This window comes from Callorhinus ursinus, unplaced genomic scaffold (genome assembly GCF_003265705.2).
Source record: "Callorhinus ursinus isolate GAN/ISIS: 27379988/994484 unplaced genomic scaffold, GSC_fseal_2.0 scaffold10, whole genome shotgun sequence".
NCBI classification, from domain to species: Eukaryota; Metazoa; Chordata; class Mammalia; order Carnivora; family Otariidae; genus Callorhinus; species Callorhinus ursinus.
In genome coordinates this window covers 80728252-80755910 of record NW_027397072.1, presented here as the reverse complement: position 1 = coordinate 80755910, position 27659 = coordinate 80728252, and the positions used below count along the sequence as shown (strand labels likewise).

Sequence of the window (27659 nt, the reverse complement as noted above, 5' to 3'; positions counted from 1 at the left end):
AGATCATATGATACATGTCTTTCTCTGATTGACTTATTTCGCTTAGCATAATACCCTCTAGTTCCATCCACATCATTGCAAATGGCAAGATTCCCTTTTTGGTGGCTGCATAATACTCCACTGTATATATATATACACCACATCTTCTTTATCCATTCATCTGTTGATAGACATCTCGGCTCTTTCCAGTAGTGCAATTGCTGGGTCGTGCAGTAGCTCTATTTTCAACTTTTTGAGGAACCTCCATACTGTTTTCCAGAGTGGCTGCACCAGCTTGCATTCCCACCAACAGTGTAGGAGGGTTCGCCTTTCTCCACATCCCCGCCATCATCTGTCGTTTCCTGACTTGTTAATTTTAGCCATTCTGACTGGTGTGAGGTGGTATCTCATTGAGGTTTTGATTTGGATTTCCCTGATGCCGAGCGATGTTGAGCACTTTTTCATGTGTCTGTTGGCCATTTGGATGTCTTCTTTGGAAAAATGTCTGTTCATGTCTTCTGCCCGTTTCTTGATTGGATCATTTGTTCTTTGGGTGTTGAGTTTGAGAAGTTCTTTATAGATTTTGGATACTAGCCCTTTATCTGATATGTCATTTGCAAATATCTTCTCCCATTCTGTTGGTTGTCTTTTGGTTTTGTTGACTGTTTCCTTTGCTTGCAAAAGCTTTTTATCTTGATGAAGTCCCAATAGTTCATTTTTGCCCTTGCTTCCCTTACCTTTGGCGATGTTTCTAGGAAGAAGTTGCTGCGGCTGAGGTCAGAGAGGTTGCTGCCTGTGTTCTCCTCAGAATTTTGATGGACTCCTGTCTCACATTTAGGTCTTTCATCCATTTTGAGTCTATTTTTGTGTGTGGTGTAAGGAAATGGTCCAGATTCATTCTTCTGCATGTGACTGTCCAATTTTCCCAACACCATTTGTTGAAGAGACTGTCTTTTTTCCATTGGACATTCATTCCTACTTTGTCGAAGATTAGTTGACCATAGAGTTGAGGGTCCATTTCTGGGCTCTCTCTTCTGTTCCATTGATCTGTGTGTCTGTTTTTGTGCCAGTACCATACTGTCTTGATGATGACAGCTTTGTAATAGAGCTTGAAGTCCGGAATTATGATGCTGCCAGCTTTGCTTTTCTTTTTCAACATTCCTCTAGCTATCCGGGGTCTTTTCTGGTTCCATACAAATTTTAGGATGATTTGTTCCATTTCTTTGAAAAAATTTGATGGTATTTTGATAGGGATTGCATTAAATGTGTAGATTGCTCTAGATAGCATTGACATCTTCACAATATTTGTTCTTCCAGTCCGTGAGCATGGAACGTTTTTCCATTTCTTTGTGTCTTCCTCCATTTCTTTCCTGAGTATTTTATAGTTTTCTGAGTGCAGATTCTTTGCCTCTTTGGTTAGATTTATTCCTAGGTACCTTATGGTTTGTGTGCAGTTGTAAATGGGATCGACTCCTTAATTTATCTTTCTTCTGTCTTGTTGTTGGTGTATAGGAATGCCACTGATTTCTGTGCATTGATTTTATATCCTGCCACTTTACTGAATTCCTGTATGAGTTCTAGCAGTTTTGGGGTGGAGTCTTTTGGGTTTTCCACATAAAGTATCATATCATCTGCAAAGAGTGAGAGTTTGACTTCTTCTTTGCCAATTCAGATGCCTTTGATTTCTTTTTGTTGTCTGATTGCTGTGGCTAGGAATTCTAATACTATGTTGAATGGCAGTGGTGATAGTGGACATCCCTGCCATGTTCCTGACCTTAGGGGGAAGCTCTCAGTTTTTCCCCATTGAGAATGATATTCACTCTGGGTTTTTCATAGATGGCTTTTATGATATTGAGGTATGTACACCCTATCCCTACACTCTGAAAAAAGTTAATCAAGAAAGGATGCTGTACTTTGTCAAATGCTTTTTCTGCATCTATTGAGAGGATCGTATGGTTCTTGTTCTTTCTTTTATTAATGTATTGTTTCCCATTGATTGATTTGTGGATGTTGAACCAGCCTTGCAGCCCAGGAATAAATCCTGCTTGGTCGTGGTGAATAATCCTTTTTATGTACTGTTGTATCCTATTGGCTAGTATTTTGGTGAGAATTTTTGCATCCATGTTCATCAGGGATATTGGTCTGTAATTCTCCTTTTTGATGGGATCTTTGTCTGATTTTGGGATCAAGGTAATGCTGGCCTCATAAAATGAGTTCGGAAGTTTTCCTTCCATTTCAATTTTTTGGAACAGTTTCCGAAGAATAGGTATTAATTCTTCTTTAAATGTTTGATAGAATTCCCCTGGGAAGCCATCTGGCCCTGGGCTCTTGTTTGTTGGGAGATTTTTGATGACTGCTTCAATTTCCTTTGTAGTTACAGGTCTGTTCAGGTTTTCTATTTCTTCCTGGTTTAGTTTTGGTAGTTGATACATCTCTAGGAATGCATCCATTTCTTCCAGGTTATCTAATTTGCTGGCATAGAGTTGCTCATAATATGTTCTTATAATTGTTTGTATTTCTCTGGTGTTGGTTGTGATCTCTCCTCTTTCATTCATGGTTTTATTTATTTGGGTCCTTTCTCTTTTTTTTTTTTTTTTTTGATAAGTCTGGCCAGGGGTTTATCAATCTTAATTCTTTCAAAGAACCAGCTCCTAGTTTCGTTGATCTGTTCTACTGTTCTTTTGGTTTCTAGTTCATTGATTTCTGCTCTGATCTTTATTATTTCTCTTCTCCTGCTGGGTTAGGCTTTGTTTGCTGTTATTTCTCCAGCTCCTTTAGGTGTAGGGTTAGGTTGTGTATTTGAGACCTTTCTTGTTTCTTGAGAAAGGCTTGTATTGCTATATACTTTCCTCTTAGGAGCACCTTTGCTGCACCCCAGAGATTTTGAACAGTTGTGTTTTCATTTTCATTTGTTTCCATGAATTTTTTTAATTCTTTAATTTCCTGGTTGACCCATTCATTCTTTAGTAGGATGCTCTTTAGCCTCCATGTATTTGAGTTCTTTCCAACTTTCCTCTTGTGATTGAGTTCTAGTTTCAAAGCATTGTATGGTACCAGTTGAGACCTGATTTGTGACCTAGGATGTGATCTATTCTGGAGAATGTTCCATGGGCACTAGAGAAGAATGTGTATTCTGTTGCTTTGGGATGGAATGTTCTGAATATATCTGTGAAGTCCATTTGGTCTAGTGTGTCATTTAAAGTCTTTATTTCCTTGTTGATCTTTTGCTTAGATGATCTGTCCATTTCAGGTGTTAAAGTCCCCTACTATTATTATATTGTTGTTGATATGTTTCTTTGATTTTGTTATTAATTGGTTTATATAATTGGCTGCTCCCATGTTAAGGGCATAGATATTTACAATTGTTAGATCTTCTTATTGGATAGACCCTTTAAGTAGGATATAGTGTTCTTCCTCATCTCTTATTACAGTCTTTGGTTTAAAATCTAATTTGTCTGATACAAAGATTGCCACCCCAGCTTTCTTTTGGTGTCCATTAGCATGGAAAATGGTTTTCCACCCCCTCACTTTCAATCTGGAGGTGTCTTTCGGTCTAAAATGAGTCTCTTGCAGACAGCGTACCGATGTGTCTTGTTTTTTTATCCAATCTGATAGGCTGTGTCTTTGGATTGGGGCATTTAGCCTCTTTACATTCAGGGTAACTATTGCCATTGTATTGCCTGTAAGGTGACTGTTACTGTATATTGTCTGTGTTCCTTTCTGGTCTATGTTGCTTTTAGCCTCTCTCTTTGCTTAGAGGACCCCTTTCAGTATTTCTTGTAGGGCTGGTTTCATGTTTGCAAATTCTTTTATTTTTTGTTTGTCCTGGAAGCTTTTTATCTCTCCTTCTGTTTTCAATGACAACCTAGCTAGATATAATATTCTTGGCTACATGTTTTTCTCGTTTAGTGCTCTGAAGATATCATGCCAGTCCTTTCTGGCCTGCCAGGTCTCTGTGGATAGGTCTGTTGCCAATCTAATGTTTCTACCATTGTAGGTTACAGACCTCTTGTCCCAGGCTGCTTTCAGGATTTTCTCTTTGTCTCTGAGACTTGTAAGTTTTACTATTAGATGTCAGGGTGTTAACCTATTTTTATTGATTTTGGGAGGGGTTCTCTGTGCCTCCTGGATTTTGATGCCTGTTTCTTTCCCCAAATTAGGGATGTTCTCTGCTATAATTTGCTCCAGTATACCTTCTGCCCCTTTCTCTCTTTCTTCTTCTTCTGGGATCCCAATTATTCTAATATTGTTTCATCTTATCATATCACTTATCTCTCAAATTCTGCCCTCATGATCCAGTAGTTTATCTCTCTTTTTCTCAGCTTCTTTATTCTCCATCATTTGGTCTTCTATATCACTAATTCTCTCTTCTGCCTCATTTATCCTAGCAGTTAGAGCCTCCATTTTTTATTGCACCTCAATTAATAGCCTGTTTGATTTCGACTTGGTTAGATTTTAGTTCTTTTATTTCTCCAGAAGGGGTTTCTCTAGTATCTTCCATGCTTTTCTCAAGCCCAGCTAGTATCTTTAAAATCGTCAGTCTGAACTCTAGTTCCAACATCTTACTAATGTCCATATTGAGTAGGTCCCTGGCAGTCGGTACTGCCTCTTGTTCTTTGTTTTGAGGTGAGTTTTTCCATCTTGTCATTTTGTCCAGAGGAGAATAGATGAATGAGAGAACAGAATGCTAACAGGGTAACAGCAATCCCAGAAAAATATACACCAAACAAATCAGAAGAGACCCAAAACCGGGGGAAAAGAAAGTGAAAGAAAGAAAAAAGAAAAAAAGGATATGATCAGATATGAGCAGGCTGGTGCATAGATCAGTGCCACACACTAGATTTTGGGTGTATTTTGGTCCATTAGAAGAAACTGCCTCCCAAAATTTTAAAGAAAGAAAACTTATATGTGTACAAAAATAAGGGTAAATACGATGAAGGGATGGAATATGACTGTAAAGATGAAAATTATAAAAGGTTTTATAAAAGGAATTGATAAGTTGGTTGAAAAAAGAGAAATTTAAAAAAAGAGAATGTGATCAGGCAGGAGACTAGAACAAAGCCATACACTAGAGATTTAGGGTGTATTTTGGTCTGTTAGAAGAAACTGTATCCCAAAATTTTAAAGAGAGAACAACTTATATATATATATATATATATATATATATATATATATATATATATATACACCAAAAATAAGGTTAACTATGGGATAGAATATGACTCTAAAAATGAAAAATAAAGATTTTTAAAAAAGAGATTGATAAGATGTTGGTTGAAAAAGGGAAAAAGAAAAATGCAAAAAACAATAGAAAAAGAAAATTAAAAAGATTAACTTTGAAAGACTAAAGAATCATGGTAAAAAAAACATGGATTCTATGTGCAGTATTCCCCCAGCGCTGGAGTTCTGCTGTTCTCATTGATCAGTAAACTTGGTCTTGGCTGGCTGTTTGTGCTGATCTTCTGGGGGAGGGGCCTGTTGCCGTGGTTCCCAAATGTCTTTGCCAGAGGCAGAATTGCCCCGCCCTTGCCAGTCTGGGCTGAGTAATCTGCTCGGGTTTGTTCTCGGGAGCTTTTGTTCCCTGCAAGCTCTCAGTACAGCTTTGGAGGAGAAGAGTGAAAATGGCGGCCTCCCAATCTCCACCCAGAGGAGCGAGAACTTGGGGCCCCGCTCCTCAGTGCGCCCCCAGAGAAAAGCAGTCAATCACTCCCGTCTCCCCGGTCTCCGGCCGTACTCCGTGCTCACCCAGCCTGTGACCGAGTGTTTCTATCTCTGGCACATGACCCCGTGTGGAGTCTCCAAACCCAGCAGATCCCTGCAGTGTGCTCCTCCTGGAGGAGGAAGGGGAGTCTCTCCAGATCTGCTGCTTGTTGGGTCCCTGCTGGAGGAGCAGTGGCCCGACTGGGCCGGGGATCACGGTTTATGGCAACCCCGAGCTGAGAGCCTGCGCCTCATCTCCGTCTCTGCAGCCGGCTTCCCCGCTCTGATACCTGGGAGCTCTGCAGCACTCAGGCACCCCCGGTCTTTCTGTGACCCTGAGGGTTCCACCCCCCGCTTAGCCACTGGAGCAACGTCCCTCAGCGGAGACGGCTTCTAAAAGTTCCGATTTTGTGCTCCGCAGCTCTATCACTTGCCAGTAGCGGCTGATGGAGGCCCCCTCCCCCGCCGTCTATCCTCCCAAATATCGCCTCGGATCTGCACGTCCTACCTTCCAGAAAGTGGTCGCTTTTCTGTTCAGAGTTGCTGCTATTCTTTTCTTCGATCTCCTGTTGAGTTCGTAGGTGTTCAGAATGGTTTGATCCCTATCCAGCTGAATTCCTGGGACCAGACGAAATTTAGGTCTCCTACTCCTCCGCCATCTTGCTTCTCTTGGTTGATGTATTTTGTAAGCAGAAATGTTTCATTTTTCTCTAGTCCAACATATTCTTTCATGATTCTGCCTTTGATAGCATGCTAACTTTGGAAAGTCTTCCTTATCTCAGAATCCAAGTATATTAACCCATATCTTGCTAATATTTGTGGTTTTGTATTTCATTACCTTTAAATCTTTAATCCACATGGTTTAAGAGAAGATTTAACCTATTTTCCCCCAAAGTTTAACCAGTTGTCCCAATATTCAGTGAATTATAATTATTTTAGTGACTAATTATTTAGTGAATAATAATTATGAATACGTTTTGATATTGGCAAGGCAAATCCCTTCATCTTGAATTTTAAAAAATCTGACTATTCTGCATTTTCTAAAAAAAATAACATTTGCCAAGTGAAAGAAAATCCCATTAGAATTTTTATTATAATCAAATAAGTTTACATATTATTTTAACTGGGAAGAATTGATGCTTCTAGGGTGCCTGGGTGGCTCAGTTAGTTGAGCGACTGCCTTCAGCTCAGGTCATGATCCTGGAGTCCCGGGATCGAGTCCCACATCGGGCTCCCTGCTCAGCAGGGAGTCTGCTTCTCCCTCTGACCCTCCCCCTCCTCACGTGCTCTCTCTCTCATTCTCTGTCTCTCAAATAAATAAATAAGATCTTTAAAAAAAAAGAATTGATGCCTCTAATTTTGAATTTTGCCATAAGGAAAGAGGACACATATTTTCCAAATTAGTGATATTCAAACTGAACTAGTTTTGTGTTTGACATGTTTAAGATCTGTGAGGCAAAGATAGCTAGAAGTATTAGAACTTAGGTTTTAAACTGGTATCAGAGGGAAAAGACCACATTGTGGAAGAGAAGGGGAACATCCATTTCAGAGCATTAGAAGGTGGAAAGGGCATTCTCCTAACTAGCTCCCTGGCCTCCTGCTGGGATTGAACCACCTCAGGGATTCCATGAAATTGAGCCCAAGTGCATGCCAGTGTAATTTTGCCATTGCCTTCAGTCTCCAGAAAAGAAACTAAATTTCCTTTCTGTAGTGCTTGACTACCCTTGAGATAATGAAAAACTGGTAAGGACTCTTATCCTGACTAAATGTCCTTCAAAAGCAGTCCCCCATGTTTTCCTGCATTCTTGTTACCTGTAGTGCATTAGTTGATCAGCAAGATCTCTCTCAGAACTAAGATGATATCATGTGAAATAGTGCATAGAAATAAAGGTGGAAAAAGAAGCTAGATTATAAAACAACAGAATGTTAGATGCCTTCTGAAGAAGTTGGGCCCTATCCCCATACCTCCGTGTGTGTGTGTGTGTGTGTGTGTGCGCGCGCGCACGTGTGCACACTTGGTTTCTATTTTCTTTTTTTGTCTTTTTTTTTTTCCCCTTAAATTTCCAAGTATTTTTTCACCAGTAAGTTACAGGTAATTTAAATGATAATGTTCTTTCTACTTTATCACTGTACCAATGTAATTTGAGAAACATTAAATTAGAGAAATCAGTTTTTTAAGCAGACATTAGTACTTCCAGAATAAAATGTGGCTTCACTTAAAGTTGAGAAAACATTTACTGGGCTCTTAGGAGCAACTAGAAATAAAACATGGAAATTATTAGTGGTAGACTACTCACCAGAGAGTGTTTCCCTGGTGAGTGCTCCTTCTCTTGTCCAGTTGACCTTGGCTCTGAGTGTAGGTGAGTTCAAATATTCGGTTCTGTATTTAAGGAGGTATTCAATTACTGTAAGAAACCTTTGTGCTGAAATTATTTTGTGCTACTCTTCCTAGTAATACCAGTGTGTCTGGAGTTGAATCCCTATTGCTCTTCCAAGGTAGCTTAACCTCTCTGTGCCTGTTCTTAATCATCTGTAAAATGAGCATAATAACATTGGGTCACATACATAATCCAGTAAATGTTCGCTGTTTTCATGGGCAGTGACACTGACCGCATCATCATGGTTGTTGTCACAGCTCTCTGGTTTACTTTTAAAAACATACGCTAATACCACCAACTAAGACTGCATTTTCTTTATAGTCCCATGTTAATCAGAGTAATGTTGGTTAGGCTAATACTAGAAAACCTCTCATACCATATATGTGAGGAAGATGTTTGTATATTTTTCATGACTTAATGGAATGGGTTTCCATTTTTACATGTAAGTTTTATTTAAATTTTTCTGTTATTTGTTTCTTGAATTATAGCCTCTAAGTGGTCACAGTGTTTATGTAATTAAAGTTTAGACTATGCTATGTGACTAACATTGGTTTTGTTACTTCGTCGTAGAAACGGGCAGGAGTGACCTTCAGTGTGGAGGACCCATCTCCTAGCGCACATCCTGATGACCACATCATGGACAGAACTTTGGCTTGAATTAAAGGACTTTTTTTTTTTTTTTTAACTTCAGCACATAGTTTGTATATTTGAAAATAATGTACATTCTTTTACCTTTCAGGTTCTGATTTGATATACAAAGGGCTAAGATATTTTATTCTTAAAGAGACATTTTGAATTGTCTTAATATATTTATCTACTAAAATACATCATTTATGATAAACAGTATTGTTTTGGACTATTACAGAGACCACTAGGAAGGCACTCTAAAGGGGACAGGTGGGGGGTGTTTCTGAATAGTAGACTAGCTGCTACGGTACTGTGAAAACAGGATTAATTTTGTTTCTCAAGGATGATTTTAGACTGAGCAACTGAATTTAGACTAGTAGAAATGGAATTGTATAATTCAGTGATTGATCCCAAGTTTTCCCTGGAGGAAAGACTTTTCTAGAACATTAAACCTGTGAATGAGATGAGAGAACTCTATAGCTTTCTTGAACCTCCATGTCATCATCTAGAGACTTTGAAACCTAAGAAGACTTTTTCATTGTTTTCTCTTTGGAATTATAGGAAAAGCACTAGATGACTTTAGGATTTGCGTTTTTCCTTTTTAATTCCTAATTTCATATGACACCTTAAAGGAGAGGGAAATTTATCCATTTTTTTCTACAAATAAAAGAAGCTAAGATTCTGCGTCACACATGAGCAATAAATTTTTCATTGCCTTAAGGAAATGGAGTAGGCAGACTTTTTTTTGGTAAATGATGAATGTGTTGGTTCCAACTACAATTTAGTCTTTACAATTAAAAAGATGATAGATGGAGAATTTTGATTGTCGTTGTTACAAAATAAGCAACCAGTTTTCTTGATTGATTTAAAGCAGACTTAATGATCATGACCTTGTGTCATCATCTATCCTTTTTAAAATCTTGGCTGTTCTTATAGGTGAAAGGATCAGGTTAATGTAAAGCTTTTGGAGACCGTGCTCTTAAGTTTTCTAAAGTGATTAAGCATCCACGTACTCTTCTCTCCCTTCTTGTAGGTGGAAGTTGAGGAGGGTGAGGGAAAGTTATTTCTTAACTTGAAATTGTTGTCCTTTGTTGCTTCTAAGCTAGTTGCTGTGTATATCTTTATTTTGTGAGTAAAAATAAATATCTATTGAGAAAAATAGAATTTTAAAGAATTTATTCTTACAGCTGTATCTAAGTTGTGTATAGCTTACTTTTTTCAAACTATTTATTGCACCTGGATTCTAGCCACTCATAGTGAAACACTTGGTGAGTTTTACTTTACCTTTTTTTTTTTTTTTTCCACTTTACTGAAGTAAACTCTGGCCAGATTCAATATGAGGAGCTACTGAAACAGAAAATTTGTTTTACTTTGAGCTCTCATGTTAACAGCTTCAAAGTAGGTTTCCCTAATAGCCATTATCTTTGAAATCTGCCTTCTATGGTTCTTTGAGAATAGGAAAGTATGTCCTTGATTCTGTACCAAGTAGATTTTTGTGCTCTTTGTATTTTAAGATACATACTTGGGAGAAATACTTTAATTAATAATTCTTTACAGTAGCCAATGAAGCAGACTTTTAAAAAGAATACTGTGACAGATCAAGGTAAATTGTTTTTGATAATTACAGAAGTGTGATTTCTTAATTAGCAGCTGTCATATTAATTAAAAAGTTTGAACACTAAACTATAAATAGAAGAGATTGGAAGAATTGTAGTGGTCTGGTCTCATCTCAAGAAACATGTCTTCCATAGCAGAGAAAGGCATTATCAAGAGAAAATAGAAAACTGCAACACTTCGAAAGTTTCCTTTGCCTTTTTTTTTTTAGATAGAAATAAATATGATAGAGAAGGGTCAAATGTTAGCAGAATTTTTGCTGAGACATAAAATTGATGAAATGCTACTGAGAATAATGGGGAATGTAAGAAGGAAGAGTAAACCAGAGAGGTTTGGTTAAGGTTAGTCATACTACTTACGGCAGTTGTCATTTTCCTTCTAACAATTGTCATAAGAGCCATTTGTTTACAAATAGTGTAGAAACAATATATTTTTAACTCTCAGAGTCACAGGTGGTGTGTGAAGGAAGCAATTTGGCCCTGAACTTCACTGAAGCACTGTCATCTGCTGCCTGCTGGCGCTGTTTCTGGGTTTCCCACCAGAAAACCACGAAGGCCAGGAGAGACGCAAAAACACAGCCCCTTCGGCAGGTAAACCCCGCTTGCTGACTTTTTGGGGATCTTCAGTATATAAAACCTTTCCTGAGAGATTGTTCCCTGCAGTCACTGAGGAGTGATGACAATAAAAGGCCGAATTGCAGTGTGCCCATCAGCAGTTTGCTCTCTGTGGGGTGCACAATGACAAAATCTCCGGAAGCGAACCACTGGTCTGACCTCAGTAACATCAGGATTGAAGCTTTGCACTTGGGCCGGCTTTCCAAGAGGGGTCTTCCCAAAAAGAGCTCAGATCTTTTTAAGAAAAAATACTCAGTGAATCTGAGTAAAATGAGTAGTAAATACGTTTCTAGATACTTTACAGTATACTTGCTGAATCAAGGACTGCTAGAACCATAAAACAATAACAGACTTTCAAGAACAGGTGTGTTCCCACTTGTTCACCAAATTCCCCAAGAGGATAGCTTAATTGGCAAGTCTCTCCTTTTGAGAACATTAAAGTTTATTTGCTCAGTGAAAGCTGAGATTAAGTCAGTATATGTATGTTACTAACTAGAACTTGAGGTAATTACATGTTTGGTCAAAAGCAGTTTCTTTGAGCTCAGCGCAAACCCTGTTTTGTGATTTAGAAAGCACAGGGTGCCGGCCTGAACCAGAATGAGTCTTGTGTATAACATACGCTGTGCTTCTGTGATGCAACAACCAATTAGAAAAGCCACCTACGCCTTTCCCAGTTAATTCTGGTTTTTGAAGTTTTAAAAAGACAAGCATTTCACTTTAAAAATGCTAACGTGTAATTCTAGTTATTAAAGTGAAATTTCTATAATGTCCTTATCAGCCATGCAGCTAGAGATTTGCCCTTATCCTAAGAGCAAAGTATAAAATAAGTTATAAATTGAAAAACGTATGTGCATCACATTAATTTAGGAATAAAAGTCAGTGCCTTCTTTTTGTTGAGGCATAAGCTTGTATATTACGGGCTAATGAGAAACCTGGGAATCCCAGTACTTTCTGTGGGCTTGTGACTACATGGGTATTGGATCCCAGGATTGTGCTTTTGGAAGCATCTTAGGGATTTCCTGATTAGAACAGTAGTGATTGCATAAAAAGAACAGATTAAAGTGAAACCAGCCAAATGTCTTAGTAGGTAGAGGGTGCAAGAATATTAAAGAATATATAAGAAGTTCTTCCCATGCATTAATTTTCCAGATATCCTTAAAATGTTCTCTTAAAGTGCTATTACTCAAAGTATTTAAAATAGGTACATGAGGAACGCCTGGGTGGCTCGGTTGGTTAAGTGTCCGATTCTTGATCTCAGCTCAGGTCTCAATCTCACAGTTTTAAGTTCAAGCCCTATGTTGGGCTCCACACCAGGTGTGGAGCCTACTTTAAAAAAAAAAAATTTTTTTTTAAATAGGTACGGGATCCATTGTTCTTCCTGGGAATGTGAATCATTACAGAATGTATTAAGTAGTGGTACGTGCTGCTTAAAAAGCTTGTGGAAATGGGGGTGCCTGTGTGGCTCAGTCGGTTGAGTGTCTCTTGATTTCAGCTCAGGTCATGATCTCAGGGTGTGAAATCTAGCCCCATGTTGGGCTCCCTGTTCAGCGGGGAGTGTGCGTAAGACTTTCTGTCCCTCCCCTGCTCTCTCTCTCAAAATCTTCAAAGAAAAAAAAGTTTGTGAAAATGCGTACTCTTTAAGGTGATAACCATTTCTTTAAAGTTGTTTAAATGTGTAAACACTGTTAAAGAGAATTATTTGAAATAGTTATAGCTTAGGATCCCAATTATTTTCTTTTTTGAAGTATCTTTTTTTCCTACTCTAAGTTGTAACTTAGTGCTGTCTTCTTAACAGATGATTTGAAGATTTTACAGCTAGAAACTGGAACTAGAAAATCCAGAGAATTCAAGATGGGTCATGGCAGTATATTGAGCTACACTTAAAAGTTGATTAGTTACCGAATCCCAGGATTATAACTTATTTCAGGTAAACTTTCTTCTACTTTTAAACATGTTTAATGAAGAACCTTTTGCTGGTGTTGTAAATGTAAATTCTTTTTTATAAAATGTTCCCTAAATATTACTACTATTCTTTGTAAGTTACTTAGATTTAAAAATCTTCCCTCTTTCAAGTAAACACCAATAGTGTGATCATGAAATGATTAGCAGTAGTCAGTCTCTTTATTTGCAGAGTCTATGTTTGTAAATTTATCTGTAACATCCAAAATCAGGATGTGTGGTACTTTTGCAGTTGTGGTGGACCACGTACCCATACAATGTGTTGAAAATTTTGAGGCACCAGACACACTTTTCCAGTTGAGGTTGAACAAGAGGACGCTTTGCCTTCTTATTTCAGCTCAAACTGTCAACACTGTGTTCTTTTCCACAGTCTATTTAGTACCATGTTTTCCAAAATTTTGTATCTTGGTGATATCACAGTTTAAAATGGCCCCCAGGCATAGTGTTGTCTACTGTTCTCAGCACATGAAGGCTGTGAAGGGCCTTATAGAGAAAATACATGTTAGATAAGCTTTGTTCAGGCATGAGTTACAGTGCTGTTGGCCATGCGTTCCATGTTATCAGAGAATCAGTAGGTTCTGGAGCCTGAGTTTGGGTTGCTTCCACAGTGGTCCAAACTTTGCCATTCCGAAAAGTATCTGCATAATGAACGGTTTCTTTTCCCAAACCGAGTATGTAAAACAGTGATGTCTTAGATATGGACAGAAATCAAGGTTGCTAGAATTTTGGATGTTTAAAGGCATTCCTCTTGTTACACTGGCTTGGGTTCTTTCCTTTAAGCAAATATATTTACAAATCCCTTATTTTCATAAAAATAGCTAAGATATAAAATTTCTTATAAATCTAGTGGGAGTATTGCTCTTTTGCCAATACTACATGGTTGGAACTTATTTGTACTCATTTTAAAGGACACCAAGCCTAGTGGTTTTAACTTTTGCTGAGGGTTAAACTGGAAGATAATTCTTGTTGAATAGATGATTTCCCTATAAAGAATATGCTTTGGAAGTACCTCAATAAATGAGGAATTTTTCATGGTTTCTTCGAGTAAAAAAACACATCAGATAATGCAGTTCGTAAAAAACTTTAATGTAAGGCACTGTTGTCCAAAGTTAAGTGAGGGGTAACAGCCCACATGATGCCACCTTGTTGTCCTATGTCGCAAACAGGCCATGTGCCCCACCACAGGCAGCAGGTACAGTTCCCACTCAGGAAGAGGTTTTACATGACAGTCCTCAGTGGTGATGTTATCTCCCAAAGCATGGACTAATACTTTTCCTTAAAACAAAAAAATATCTTAGACTAATAACTGAAGAACTAACAAACATCTCAAGAGGAAAAAAACAAAACAAAACTATACCAGCTATTGTAGTCTCAAAAAAAGGTTCCTAAGAGTTCCCATGTTTATAAGAGGTCCAAGAAATGCATGTATTTTGTTGTCTAATAAGTCCCCATGACAAGAAAGGATCAGGTTAGAAGCATGTCCTTGGTTCAGACTGTGCTTAATGTAGGGGCTACATGCACAAATGGGTTCAAGGACCAAACTTCTGTTTGCCACTTGATTCAAAAACATTCAGCGGATTTCATCTCAAGGGCAGTATGGCAAATTCTTAAGAATGTCTTCATATACTGTCATTAAATACTTTTAATATTAGAACCTTAAGAAAACTGGATTCTTGATTTATCAGTAGCCTGTAACTTGTGTTTTAAACAAAAACAGGCACTCTGCTCTACAGTGCTAAAGACCTCATCTACTTGTTTGCAATAACTTTTTGTGGATAACCGTTACTCCTAATCATCTCCAAGACACACATTTTTCCAAGTTCTTACCAAAAATCCATCTCAAGGAAAAAAAATCCTCCAGGAAAGGAAAAATTTTGCTTTAAGTAGATAAAGTGGTGTTTATATGCATTAGGCCAAGCAATCCACTGAAGGTTCTAACAGTTTTAAAAATTAAGTCACAATACAGCTGAACAATTAATGTGGTGGTTCTGACAAGGTGTATTATTTTGACATTTTGGTCTCAGAAGGTGTTTCTCCAGTATCCAATGTCTTCAACAACCGGAAAAGGCCAGCAGCTTCTCGTATCCTACTGAATTCAATACAGAATGCCTGCACTTCTATAAACAAGTCCTGCACATTAATAATTTTGTTACGGATCAAGGACTGGAGAAAGACACACACAAGACGCACCAAACGATTCTGGAAAAAAACAAAAAAAAACAAATTTATTGTACCCGTTTTCTTGGCAGGTATTTATAAAATTTACAAAACTTTCTGTTACTTACCTGCATATATTTATCCTTAATTTGTTCACAAGTAGAGATGCAATTTGATATATAAAGGTGAATAAATTCAGGAGGTAGATCAACAGCTGTAGTTAGTCTGTTTCATAAAGTTAAAATGTTAGGGCTGTTAAACACTGTTAACCAAAGAGAAATTTTATATTTTATGGTTATTTAGTAAAAGTTTCTGATTTATGATCAGTTACCTAGTTTTAAACATATTTATGCAAATAAGCCTGAGTCACCCTGCTTGTTAATAAAGGACACTTCCATTTAAATCCATACTTAGCATTACACATGGTAATTATTTTTGAACACCACATTTCTGTGTTTTTGGTTGCATCAGAGTTTGTATAGTTAATGGTTTTCACGCTCTAATAAGTAACATTTACTAAACCCCAATTATACCTAAGTGCTATGGAAGGTTGTATATCCGAGAAGGTATAGTTTAGTAAGTAAATAGTATATACTGTATAACTAAATGCTAAAAAATGGGTTTGTGAGCAGCAGTGTAAATGGAAAGATGGGAAAAGCCTTGAAAGGTCAAATGGCTTACTGAAACCTAGAAGTGTTCCCAATAATGTAGTGAATGATCAGAGGAAAAGCTTGGAATCTGGGATTAATTAGGAACACGGTGATAGAGACCTGGATGGAATGTGAGAGAAGGCATGAAAAGGAAAGCTGGTATTTTCCAAAGGATTCTGTGGAATGTTTAAGGAAAACAAAAAGATGGGATAGGAATTCCATGTTCATATAAAGGGGTGCTATGCTAACTATACACTATGAATTTCCAAAAGAAATTCTAAACTTATTTGCCTGTAGAACCTTTTTCTATAAGGCACTGAGGAACTACTGCTCTGAGGAATAGTGCTATGGTCACTTGAGATGGGGACGGGTTGGGGTGGGGGGCACAACGAACAGACCTTGCCCTTGAAATTATTCTCTAGAAAGAATAATACTGACAAAAAGATGTGGTTATTCTTGTACTAAATACCAAATATCTGGTGAAGACAGTGCTATAAGAATGTAGTGAAAGGGAAGCAGTAAGCCCTCAGAGGCAGGTCAATCCAAGGACTGGAGCAGAGGGAAGCCCCTGAAGGAAGTGTGAGTCTACAAAGGGGAAAGACTTGCGCAGGAGAATGCAGAAATGAAGTAGTGTATTTTCAACAAGCAGCTAACCAGTTCTGCCACTGACAGAAAATAAAGTTGAAAACCTCATGCTTCCTCCCTCCCCCACCCCAAAAAGAGCACTCTCCTATACACGTACTTGTGATCACCTGGCTTCCGGCCAGGCTTTTTCTGACCGGCTGATTAGCTTAAAAGGATATAGTCTTAAGTACAATTTCAAGAAGGTTAAAAAAAAAAAAAATTTTTTTTGTTGCAAGTTTTTAATCAGGATCTATAGTCTCCCACGCCCTCTCTCCCATCTGATTGAGTATAAAAACTTACCGATTTACAACTTCCATTGAATGCAAAGACATGTCCATGTTGACCAGGACTGAAAAATACTCTGTGATCTGGCTGGACTGCATTAACTTCAGCAGCATTTCTATAGCAACTAGAGGGTTGTTTTCCACCAGGTCAGGAAGTTTGGCTGGAGTGAGGCCAATATGATAAACGAGTTTGGGGTCTTTTTCCAACTCACCCAAGAGCTAAATAGAACCAAATTTTTAAGAAGAGAGAGGTTCTTGAGTCAAATATTCTCTGTCCTGCCTGTAAAAACAAGCTATAACATCGTCTGCATTGAACCAACTTCATAAATTTCTTCCCTCAAACCATTAAAATCATGTCTTGATTTTTTAGTTTACAACTGAACTGTAAAGACGGCTTATGAACATGCTAGTGATCCCTCCTGGGCGTTAAACCAGACTCAGTACTGCCTGGTTGGATAGAATACTGTCTGGATTGTAACAATATCATCCTTAACTCCTTTGTAGACTTTTTCTGTCATCCGTTAGGACCTAAAATAATTTAGTTGCCAACCAGCTCCCCAGAAAAGAGCTGAGGAACACGCCAGGTGGAGGACAAATACTGGAGGACAAATACTCGAGGAGAGCAGCAGGCCGGGCAGAGGGAGAGCTGCTCTCCGCGCAGTTACAGCGCCTCATGTGGCAGTTCAGGTCCGGCTCACACTGTGCAATTCAAATAGGTATCTGCAAAAACATTTCTGCCAAATAAGTCCTTTTTCTTAGAAATTATCTATGCTCTTTCCCCTACCTACCTGCCAGTACCACAGTGGACTATGTTTCAGGATGGCCTAGCAAACAAAGTAAACTATAAACACAGCTATTTGACTTTGAGAAATAACATTTTGGTGGTAGACTGGATTCAAAGTGTCAATATGTCCTCACAAGTTCTAATGTGAAAATATGCAAGCTGGATAAAATTCAAACAGAAAGAACCCACCAGGCGTCCTTGCCTTTCCCCCAGAGGAGTCTATGCTTGGGCAGCAGGGGCTACTGTCAATCTCAAATTGACCACTAACCAGCTGTGTGACAGAGGCTTGTTTACCTTCCCTGGGTCTCATTTTCCTCCTTTATAAGATGTCAGTAATCTCTCTTAGCCTCAGTAGAGTTACTGTCCGGCTTAAATGTAACAATGTATGCAATGTGCCAAAAATGTGAGATCTGTCTTTCCCCACCAGAGTAAAATGACCAAGGCCGGAGAAGCAGAACAAAGATCCAGAGATCCAAGACTCCTTGGATCCGAAACATTTCCTACTGCTGGCTCCTGCTGATAGGATCATTTATTGTTCATTTATCATGTGGAGGACTAAGGACAAAATGCTTACAATAAATATATACCTGTGTTTGTTGAGGAGAAGATAAGGGGCTTTTGAAGGCTTTGGCCATTATTCGCTTGATCTCCACACCAGTGCTGTTCTTGACACACATTGATTTGTCCCATTGAATCGCATGGTCAGGCTCTGTTGGATTCAGCCAAGCCAGCTCATCTTCACAAATATGGAGTGGAGGTGGTGGACGAATAAACTCTGGGCGGAAATGGCCTGTAAGGAGAACAGGAATGTTTGCTTCTATCAGTAAGCTAACATCTGTACACATCTACATAAAACTTTCAGACTTCAAAATCCAAAGCAGAGATGACATAAGAAAGTCAGGGTTTTATTCAGAATACCAACAAAATGAAACACTGATCTAATAACATTAGTATTATGCTAGAGACCAAATCTATTTTTCAAGAGAGAAAGGCACTACACCACGATCTGACAATTTTTAATTCAAGCATGATCACCACTCAGAAGCAAAGGGTACGACTTCACATACTGGTAAAAGTTCTGATGGGAAAAATGAAACGCTATTTGATCTCATCCTACTCTTAGTTACCACTGTTTTACTCAGAGACCACTATTATTTGCACTGTTTTTTTTCTTTGCATCTTATAACCGTGAGGTAGCAAACTGGAGATGCAATGGCAGGAAAACATAAAAGTATAGCTGCCTTTTAATGTTTTCAAGTGAATCCGGGGATCATAAATCCCTAAATCCACAAATCCCATATTCATTCTCATAAAACAGTAAAAGTACAATGGGGAATTGCAATGACTCAACTTTTGTGAAACAAGATTATCTCTAAGTTATAAACCCACTAAAATAAATGCTGGCTGGGATTTTTGCTGAACGAATTTCAGGCCTCACTCTGGTTTCCACACAGGGCCTAAGATAGCCTATCCCAATCATGGATCCTAGAGCCCCTGCCAAATTTGAGATTCGTTTATTGATAAGGTTTTCTGGCTAAGAATCATCAGTCTATCTTAAACTATACTCATTCTTCACTTACATCACCAGGACTAGTATCTCATCTTTTCAGACCATTTACAGGAAAAAACAAAATTTTTAACACTTCCTGAGAAGTGCTACTTATGTGGTAAGGAAAATATTCCTGCAAGGTACAGATGCCTGATGTTTAGCTAGACTCAGTATCTAATTGATTTGCTTTTCACATACCTTTCTGGTGGCTCATGCAACACAAAGTTGTGCCTAAGCAAGTATTAAATAAAAATCAGTATGTGCCATGGACCTTCAGGCACACTTGTGACTGGCTGAGACTTCAGATATTAAACCCATCTATGCTGAAGATGATAATGACATTAAAGTCATGTAAATTTTAAACTCGTTGTAACACTGTAATTTGGAGAACATTTTCTTATTCCTACGTATAAAGCATGCCTTCATCATTAAAACCACATAAAAGCCCGTGAAACCAAAAGATGCAGGTGTATTATTTCAAGTTCAGTAGGTATTTTCTTTGAATTAAAGTAAAACAAGAACTATAATATCGGTAAAACTTTATAAGGGAGAAGGTAATGAGTGATAAGATTAATATAGCACTATAAAAGAAAAAATACATTACAAAAGACTCATTTTAGTAAAACAAATTTATATCTTCAGGAATGCTGATAATAAAAAACTTGGTATATACTTTTATTAAAGAAGAAACTAACTTAACTGACCATCTCTCCTATGTTCTACTAGACCCTAGATTTCTCACTGAATTCAAGTTTAAGGAGCAACAAAAGGGGCGCCTGGGTGGCTCAGTCATTAAGCATCTGCCTTCAGCTCAGGTCATAATCCAGGCCCTGGGATCGAGCCCCGCATCGGGCTCCCTGCTTGGGGGGAAGCCTGCTTCTCCCTCTCCCACTCCCCCTGCTTATGTTCCTTCTCTCGCGGTCTCTCTCTCTCAGAAAATAAATCTTTAAAAAAAGGGGGGAGCAACAAAAAATAACATGTTTTAAAAAACCAAAAGTCTCAGGATGCTGGTAAAATAAAACCCAAGTATATAAAATTATATATACCTACTTTCAATAGGTGGCTTTGGTCCACTGACTAAAGCTTCTGTGATTTGAGAGGCAACCGAGCTGTCAAATCCAGAATTAGAAGAGTCTGGGTCTGGGTCACTGAGAATACTAGGGAAGCTAGCCTTACTTTGGGTTGGCAATTCAGACTGGCGTTCTGAAAAAGGATAAAATAAGAGAGATTTTTAAATTGAGGGTATCACAAGGAGAAAGAAAAGACAAGCTGCTAATTGGGAAAAGCTGTCTGCAACACATATAAACAAAGGGCAAGATTCAATATATGTATATATATATATTTTTTTTTTTTTCAAAAACTACAAATCCACCAAGAGCTAACAACACCCACCAACAAGTCAGCAGCAGCTACAGTCAGGCCTCTCAGCCAGTTGTGCTGGGGGCCAGTCCCACCCATCAGAGCACCCCTAGCTATTGCAGACCAGTCACAACAGGAAGGTACATACAGCCCACACAGGGGATACCCCTACAGTGCCTGGTACTGGTGACCAGGGAGGATTGAGGTACTGGGGTCCTCAGGGCATTTTCTACATAAGGCAACTGCTTTCAAGTCCAGGAGATGTAAGTGACATACCTAATATATAGAAACAAACAGAGAGACAAAATGAGACAGGAATAAGTTCTGAAAAAAACAACACAAAACCTCAGAAAAAGAACTAAAGGGAAAAAAGAGGTAAGCAATCTACCCGATGAAGAGTTTGGGTAATGGTTATAAAAATCCTCACTAGTTTTGAGAGAAGTGAATGAACTCAGAACGAAGTTGAAGAATATAATAACTTAAAGGAAAACTACACTAGAGAATCAATAGCAGATTAGCAGATGAAGAAAGGATCATCTTCATCTGCTAGACAGGGTAATGGAAAGCACCCAAGCTGAACAGCAAAAAGGTTAAAAAAAATTTTAAATGGGGAGAGGTTAAAGAATTTCTGTGACAACATCAAGCATAATGTTTGCACTATAGGGAGTCCCAAAAGAAGAAAGGGGCAGAAAACTTATTTGAAGAAATAATCACTAAAAACTTCCCTAACCAAGGGAAGGAAACAGCCAGGTCCAGGAAGCAGAGAGCCCTAAACAAGATGAACCCAAGAAGCTCCACACCAAGACACATAATTAAAATGTCAAAAATTAAAAAGAGAATCTTAAAAGCAGCAAGAGAAAAGCACATAATTACACGGGAAACCCCGTAAGGCTATCAGATGTTTTTTCAGCAGAAACTGCAGGCCAGAAGGGAGTGGCATGATATATTCAAAGTACTGGGAAAAAACACAATCAAGAGTACTTGCCCCAGCAAGGTTATCACTCAGAATTGAAGGACAGATAGAATTTACCAAACAAAAGTTAAAGGAGTTTGCCACCACTAAACTAGCTTTACAAGAAATGTTAAAGGGACTTCTGTAAGCAGAAAAGAAAAAGCCATAATTAGAAGAAAATTGTGAGAAAAAAATTTCACCAGTAAAAGCAAACACATACTAAAGGTACTGGATCAATCACTTATAAAGCTAGTATAAAGGTTGGGGCACCTGGATGGCTCAGTCATTAAGCGTCTGCCTTCGGCTCAGGTCATGATCCCGGGGTCCTGGGATCGAGCCCCGCATCGGGCTCCCTGCTCGGCGGGGAGCCTGCTTCTCCCTCTCCCACTCCCCCTGCTTGTGTTCCCTCTCTCGCTGTGTCTCTGTCAAATAAATAAATAAAATCTTTTAAAAAAAACCTGCATCCTCCATAAATAACCTCTGGTCCATGGATCCTACTACAAGACATGAATTGCAGGCCTCTGCAAAGGTGATCTGTGGTAGCCAGCTCCAGAAAAGATAGGTGTATCACTTTTTTCCCCTGGTACTTATAAAAATGAATGGATTGGGACATCTTCAATCTGGGTAGGGGACAGCAAGCAGCAAGCTTAGCCACTATGCCAAGCTCTCTCAAGACTAACTCTAGCACATATTCCTTTCTGGGCTTGATATATTTTAAAACTTTCCAACAGACTAACTCAAGTCATTGTAAGGGAGGTCAGATCTGATTCTCACTTTATTGAATACAAAGCTAGAACCCTCAGAATATATATCCCCTCTGAAGATAAGGTGACTGAAACTGCTTGTCACCTCTGTACCCAGCTTTCATACAATCTTTAAAGAAATAATCATTGTTTTGGGGCACCTGGGTGGCTGAGTCAGTTAAGTGTCTGCCTTCGGCTCAGGTCATGATCCCAGGGTCCTGGGATTGAGCCCCGCATTGGGCTCCCTGCTCAGCAGGAAGCCTGCTTCTCCCTCTCCCACTCCCCCTGCTTGTGCTCTCTCTGAAATAAAAATCTTAAAAAAAAATAATCATTGTTTTATTTCTGTGAATAGATTGTATCTAACACTAGTGACTAATGAGTATTTCTGTGTACCTTCAATCTTAAAAGTGTTAAAAAGATTTCTCTTGGGACACCTGAGGCTCAGTTGGTTAAGCGTCTGTGTTTGGCTCGGGTCATGATCCCAGGGTGCTGGGATCGAGGCCCACATCGGGCTCCCTGCTCAGCCGGGAGCTTGCTTCTCCCTCTGCCTGCTGCTCTCTCTTTTTCTTCCTGACAATTAATAAATAAAGTCTTTAAAATAAAAAAAAAAAGATTTCTCTTGGTTTCAGAAAATAATCATTGTTATACTGTTGATACCCAGGAGTTAAAAAGTGAGGTTCAGAGGTTCAGAATGCTCCAAGGAAAAAGAAGTTTATTGAACAGTGTCACCTTATATAAGAAACCAAATGTCACAGATGCATTAAGTCTAAGAAGGATGGGGAACTGTCGAAATTAATACTGCAGCTCGGGATGCCTGGGTGGCTCAGTCAGTTAAGCGTCTGCCTTCGGCCCAGGTCATGATCCCAGGGTCCTGGGATCGAGTCCCACATCAGGCTCCTTGCCCAGCAGGAAACCTGCTTCTCCCTCTCTCTCCCTCTGCTTGTTCTCTCTCTGTCAAATAAATAAAATCTTTAAAAAAAAAAAAAAATACTGCAGCTCAATCACAAGGTCAAGGGTTCAGAATTTTGCCTATATATTAGAATTTCCCTAATGAATCACTCTCAAGTGGTAAGACCCATTTCATCCATATTTTTGCTCAGAGCAGTCAAGTGAAAGGTGCCTCTTTACCTTCCCTTCTCAGAGAGGCTCTGTCTGACCATCCAGGTCAAGAAAGTTCCTCTATTTTCTGTCACAACATGCTTTTGCTTCAAGAGAACCCACTCATTCATTTATACGTGTAACACAGACGGTGCCAAAGCAATCTTGAAATGTAGGACACGGGAGGTTTAACACATCCTGACTTCAAAACTTACTACAAAGGTACTGTAATCAAACGTGGGGAAGTAGAATATAGACAAAGCAATGATCATAGAATAGAAAGCCCCAAAATAAACCTTTCCATTTAAGGTCAAATAATTTTCAACAAGGGTGCCAAGAGAAATCATTTTGACTATTCAGGGTTCCTTGGGATTCTGTATGAATTTTATGATGGGTTTTTCTGTGTCTGCAAAACACATTGTTGGGATTTTAACAAATGGCATTCAATCTGTAGAGCACTTTGACATCAGGAAAACTTTTTTAAACCTACTAAATTGTATCCAGCATTCTTCTTAAATTGGAAAGCAGTCAATTCAAGTGAAAACTCAGAATGAATTTATATGCCATATTAGCAAGGATCCAGTACTGAAGCTATGTTTTTCATGGAAGTTACTTTTAGTAGCTTCGCTTAAAAAGCCCTTCATTTTAACTGGAGAACCTCAAAAAGAAAAAAAAAACAAAAAAACTTAATGCTACCACACAAGAATACCCAAACCACCAATTCCTTACCAGCCAAGGCTAGCTGAAGCCCACTAATGTCCACAGATTGGCCCATGTTTCCAACGTCCATCAATGCAATCTGTCGGGGTGTCTTTTTGAAGAGTTCTCTTGGGGGTGCCAGCATCAGCTGGGAAAGAAAAAACTTTTCTGGTGGAGTTATAGGAGGCAAAAATCCTGTAAACAAAAACGTATAACAATTTCTCCAATGGTTATTTTTGAAAATTAACTCGACTCTCGTAAAACTGGCATTTGCGACTTGCCGTCTCCACTCACATAAAGACAAAATTATAATTTTCAGTTAACCAAATATATACATTTATGAAAATGTAATTAAATATACCATTTGAAATTCTCGGATTTGTGGCAATATCAATGGAACTTAAGTTTTTTTTTTTAACTATTAAAAACTTCGTTTCCAACATGGAAAGGCTAAAGCTTGCACATACAAGCAAAAACAAATAAAAAAGCCAGTGCCCAGAAACACTTCTCTTTCTGCTCTGCTGCTGTGAGCAACTATACCAGGTGAAGAGACGAGGAAGCATCTGCAGCGCAAACACATCTCATACCTGCTTCAGTGCACAGTGCAGCCACAAAATTCCCACAGTGCTGAATGCTGTTCCCTTCTGTCCCACATTCAGTTGCTCACCAAGCCTCATCCGTCCCACAGCAGCATCGTGGCTGGGTTCTGTTCCCTCATCTCCATCCCCTCCCCGGCCCTCCCCTCTCGCCAGGACTCCAGGCCAGCTTTCCTCATTTCCCCAGCTCCCAGTTTTGACTCCTGCCCACCAACCCATCACCCACAGTCCACACTCCCACTTACCACTTAGTTATATTTCTAGGTACAAATCTGCTCACCATACTTAACCTGTTTACACAGAATTAAACCCAAAATTCTGCACCATTATAAGACCCTTCATCATCTAGTCCTGACCCACTTTCCTAATCTCATCTCTTGAATTCCCCTCTAACCCACATAACCTACACTCCAGTTGCACAAAATCTCCCAGGTTCTCGAATTCCTGATTTCAAAACATCCAATATACCCAGTTCTTTAAGAATACCTGACAGGGCCACACACTTCCCTCACACACCCCCTACCCCATCTCTAATCAATAGCAAAAACATTACTTCCTCTGAGAATGTCTCCAGCCACCAAGCATTTCATATGTGACATCTAGTACAACACTTACTACATTGGCTTATGACTACATTTATGTCTCCCCAACCAGAATGCAAGCTTCTTGAGTGCCGGGAAGCCGTCTTATTTACATCTAGATACATCCTCAATCCTAGCTCTGAATCAGAATCACCTGAAAAACTTTAAAAATGTATCCATTAGATGTTCACTCTAGACATACAATACAAGCCTTTGGTGTTGATAGTCTCTGTTTTCTATTTAACGAAAGTAAGGATAATTATGGTTAAGAATTATTATAAATACTTTTATTCCTCATAATAACCCTGTCAGCTTGGAATTATTATTATCTGCATTTTATAAACAAAGAAACGGAGGCACAGAGAGGTAAAATAACTATGCATGGAGTCCTTCCTTGGCAAATTTGTGTTTACAGTGCAGTCGATGGTCTGAATCTAGGTTTAGACTCCCGGCATTTAAGAATGACCATAAGTCATCTTCCTTTTGCTTAACCTGGCCTTCAGAATTCAAACAGTTCTCTGAGCAAATCCCACACTGTCCCCATTCTCTGCTAAGGGCCCCCTAGGATGGTGGGTTTTGACCTCCCATGATATGTTCTATTACTTTCTGGGCATTCTCAAACTCCCTGAAAGCCTAGTTCAGTACTAGTACCATAAGCATCTTATCCAACACGAGGTGTGCCCTTCTTACATAAGAGCAGTGCAGGAAACCAACCAGAAGATGCTTTAGATCAAAGGGGGTGCCAAGCATGAATACCAACTAGCTTACAAGGTAGAAGTCCTCCTGTGCTATGAAAAACTTCTTGGTATTATCTCAAAATCCACTGCCTCCACCTTTTATCTCTCTGTATAGTGGCCCGTATCTATACAGTGCTCTTTTCCCCACTGATTTAGTACTGTGAGATCAAATTGCTCCCCACTTCTACGTACTTCCCCCAGTACACTGGTCTTTGTCTTAGTTTTCCAGGTACCCCTATCACTAATCACCATCCCTCTGTGCCTTTCTCCTTTCCTGGCTCAGAGTCTTCTCCCAAAGTGAAGTCTCATGAAGAATCTGAGTTATTTAAAAAAAAAAAAAAAAAAAAACCAGCCTCGAATGAAACCCACTGATCTGATCTCACCAATACTGCACAAATACACATTCTACATAACGTCCAGTAGTCATGCGTTTTCTAACTTAGGCCGTGAACTTGAGACTACCTTCTATCCTCTCCCCCATCACATCATCCAGGGACACGCATCATACCAACGAAGGTGGCCGCAAAGTCCTTAAATACCGTTTCATGTGTATTTCCGCCCAACAACTTCTTCGGGTTCTGAACGACTTCCAGTTACTCGACTGAGACTTAAAACCGGGAGCAGAGTGTCATTAGTTAAACCGTCACACACCTCAGACGTGCTCTACAGTAACGAAGTGTGAATGAGTTGCTGAAACTGTCAAGCACCACTCAGCTGCGTGATTTGACGGCCCATACAGTGGAGAGGAATAATTTGCGGTGCCCTGAATCTGTAATTAAGCTACCGCTTCTCCATACTTTGCGGGGGGAGGGGAATTAGATAATTTGAAAAGGAGACCATTTCACTTGCGGATGAACTCTCGCACAAGCGCAGGCGGAAAGTGCCCCATCTATCCACAGCGCACACCTGGCTTCGGGAGGGAGGGGCCGCCCGGGCGAGGGGCGGCACGCCTCGGGCGTACCTGAGAGCGGCGGCCTGTCGGGCTCCTGGCCGCCGCGGGCGGGCGGCGCGGGGTTGAGCAGGTGCGCGAAGCTGGCGGCAAAGGGGTTGGCGGCGAGCGGCTCCGTGCGGTACATCTCCCAGAGCAGGTAGAGCGCGGTGAGGCGTTGCGCCGCGCTGGGCAGCAGGTCCGGCTGCTGCAGCAGCATGACGAGCACCGAGCCCAGGCGGAAGTGGTCGGCCTTGCTGAAGTAGTGGTGGAAGGCGGTGGACAGGCCCTCGAAGGTGCTGCCGCCACCCGCCTCCTCCGAGATGATGCTCAGCAGGCTCGAGAGCTCCTTCGGGGTCAGGCTCATCCTGCCCGCGGGGCCCCCCGGGCCTCCACTGCCCGGCCCGGGGCCGCCTGCTCCGCCTCTGCCGCCGCCGCCGGGGCCGGAACCTCCCGGGCCGCTCCTGGACGCCGACCCCGCCGCTTCCCGGGCACCCCTTTGCTCCGCGGCGGTGAGTAGCCGGCCAGACGCCGCGCTCACCCCGCCACCGGGCATCAACCTCGTCCGCCTGCCCTGCTTCCCGGCCGGAGTGGCCCCGGCGCCGGCTCGTCCCGTCCCCACGGCCGTAAAGCGCGCTGCTACACGACAGCGTCGCAAACAAAACACGTCGGGGAAGCCAGACCGCCGCAGAGCAGAGGGGCAGCCGGGAGCGAACGCGAGGCAGGTGGAGCGAGGCCAGGGAGAGGATCCGGAGTCGCTGGGTGGGCGGGGTGAAGCGGCCGGAAGTGTGATGGGGGCCTGCGAGGTTCTGGCCTAGTGCTGCGGAGGTCCGGCGGCGAGACCGCCCGGCGCTGGGGGCGGGGTCTGCTCCTCGGCGACCGCAAGCGGACCTCCTAGGAGTCCCCGAGGCAGAGCCTGGCACCGGACTGTCCCGGTCAATGTGCGCCACGTTATCGTTTGGAAGAATGCCTCTTAGATTCTAAATAGTTTTCTCAATATACCATACGTGACTGTTCTTGAGTTTAAACTGTGTAAATGCGAGGCAC

At 40.3% G+C, this 27659-nt stretch overlaps 2 protein-coding genes and 1 non-coding gene across 5 annotated transcripts in view; 2 read left to right on the top strand and 1 right to left on the bottom strand.

Moving 5' to 3' along the window:
- The window catches only part of RNF149 (ring finger protein 149), a 40476-nt gene extending 25041 nt beyond the window's left edge, over positions 1–15435 (top strand). The window contains exons 7-10 of one of the 3 annotated variants that reach the window (XM_025869032.2): positions 8628–10287; positions 10743–10888; positions 12708–12839; positions 14896–15435. In XM_025869032.2, the coding sequence (XP_025724817.1) occupies positions 8628–8671 (44 nt within the window). In that variant the 3' untranslated portion in view covers positions 8672–10287; positions 10743–10888; positions 12708–12839; positions 14896–15435. Of the gene's footprint in view, positions 1–8627; positions 10889–12707; positions 12840–14895 lie in introns of all 3 variants that reach the window. The other 2 variants (XM_025869031.2, XM_025869030.2) reach the window with 2 other exon arrangements.
- Positions 10963–11077, top strand: LOC112821759 (small nucleolar RNA SNORD89). Its single transcript, XR_003207539.1, has one exon. It is a non-coding gene; the product is annotated as a small nucleolar RNA SNORD89 (small nucleolar RNA).
- Positions 13937–27320, bottom strand: CNOT11 (CCR4-NOT transcription complex subunit 11). Its single transcript, XM_025869028.2, has 7 exons — positions 26646–27320; positions 23801–23965; positions 19970–20122; positions 17958–18160; positions 16603–16805; positions 15157–15253; positions 13937–15070 (listed from the first exon to the last, which is right to left on the bottom strand). The coding sequence occupies exons 1-7, from the start codon at positions 27166–27168 to the stop codon at positions 14873–14875; spliced, it is 1542 nt and encodes a 513-aa protein (XP_025724813.1). The 5' UTR covers positions 27169–27320; the 3' UTR covers positions 13937–14872.
- Positions 27321–27659: the final 339 nt, after the last annotated feature.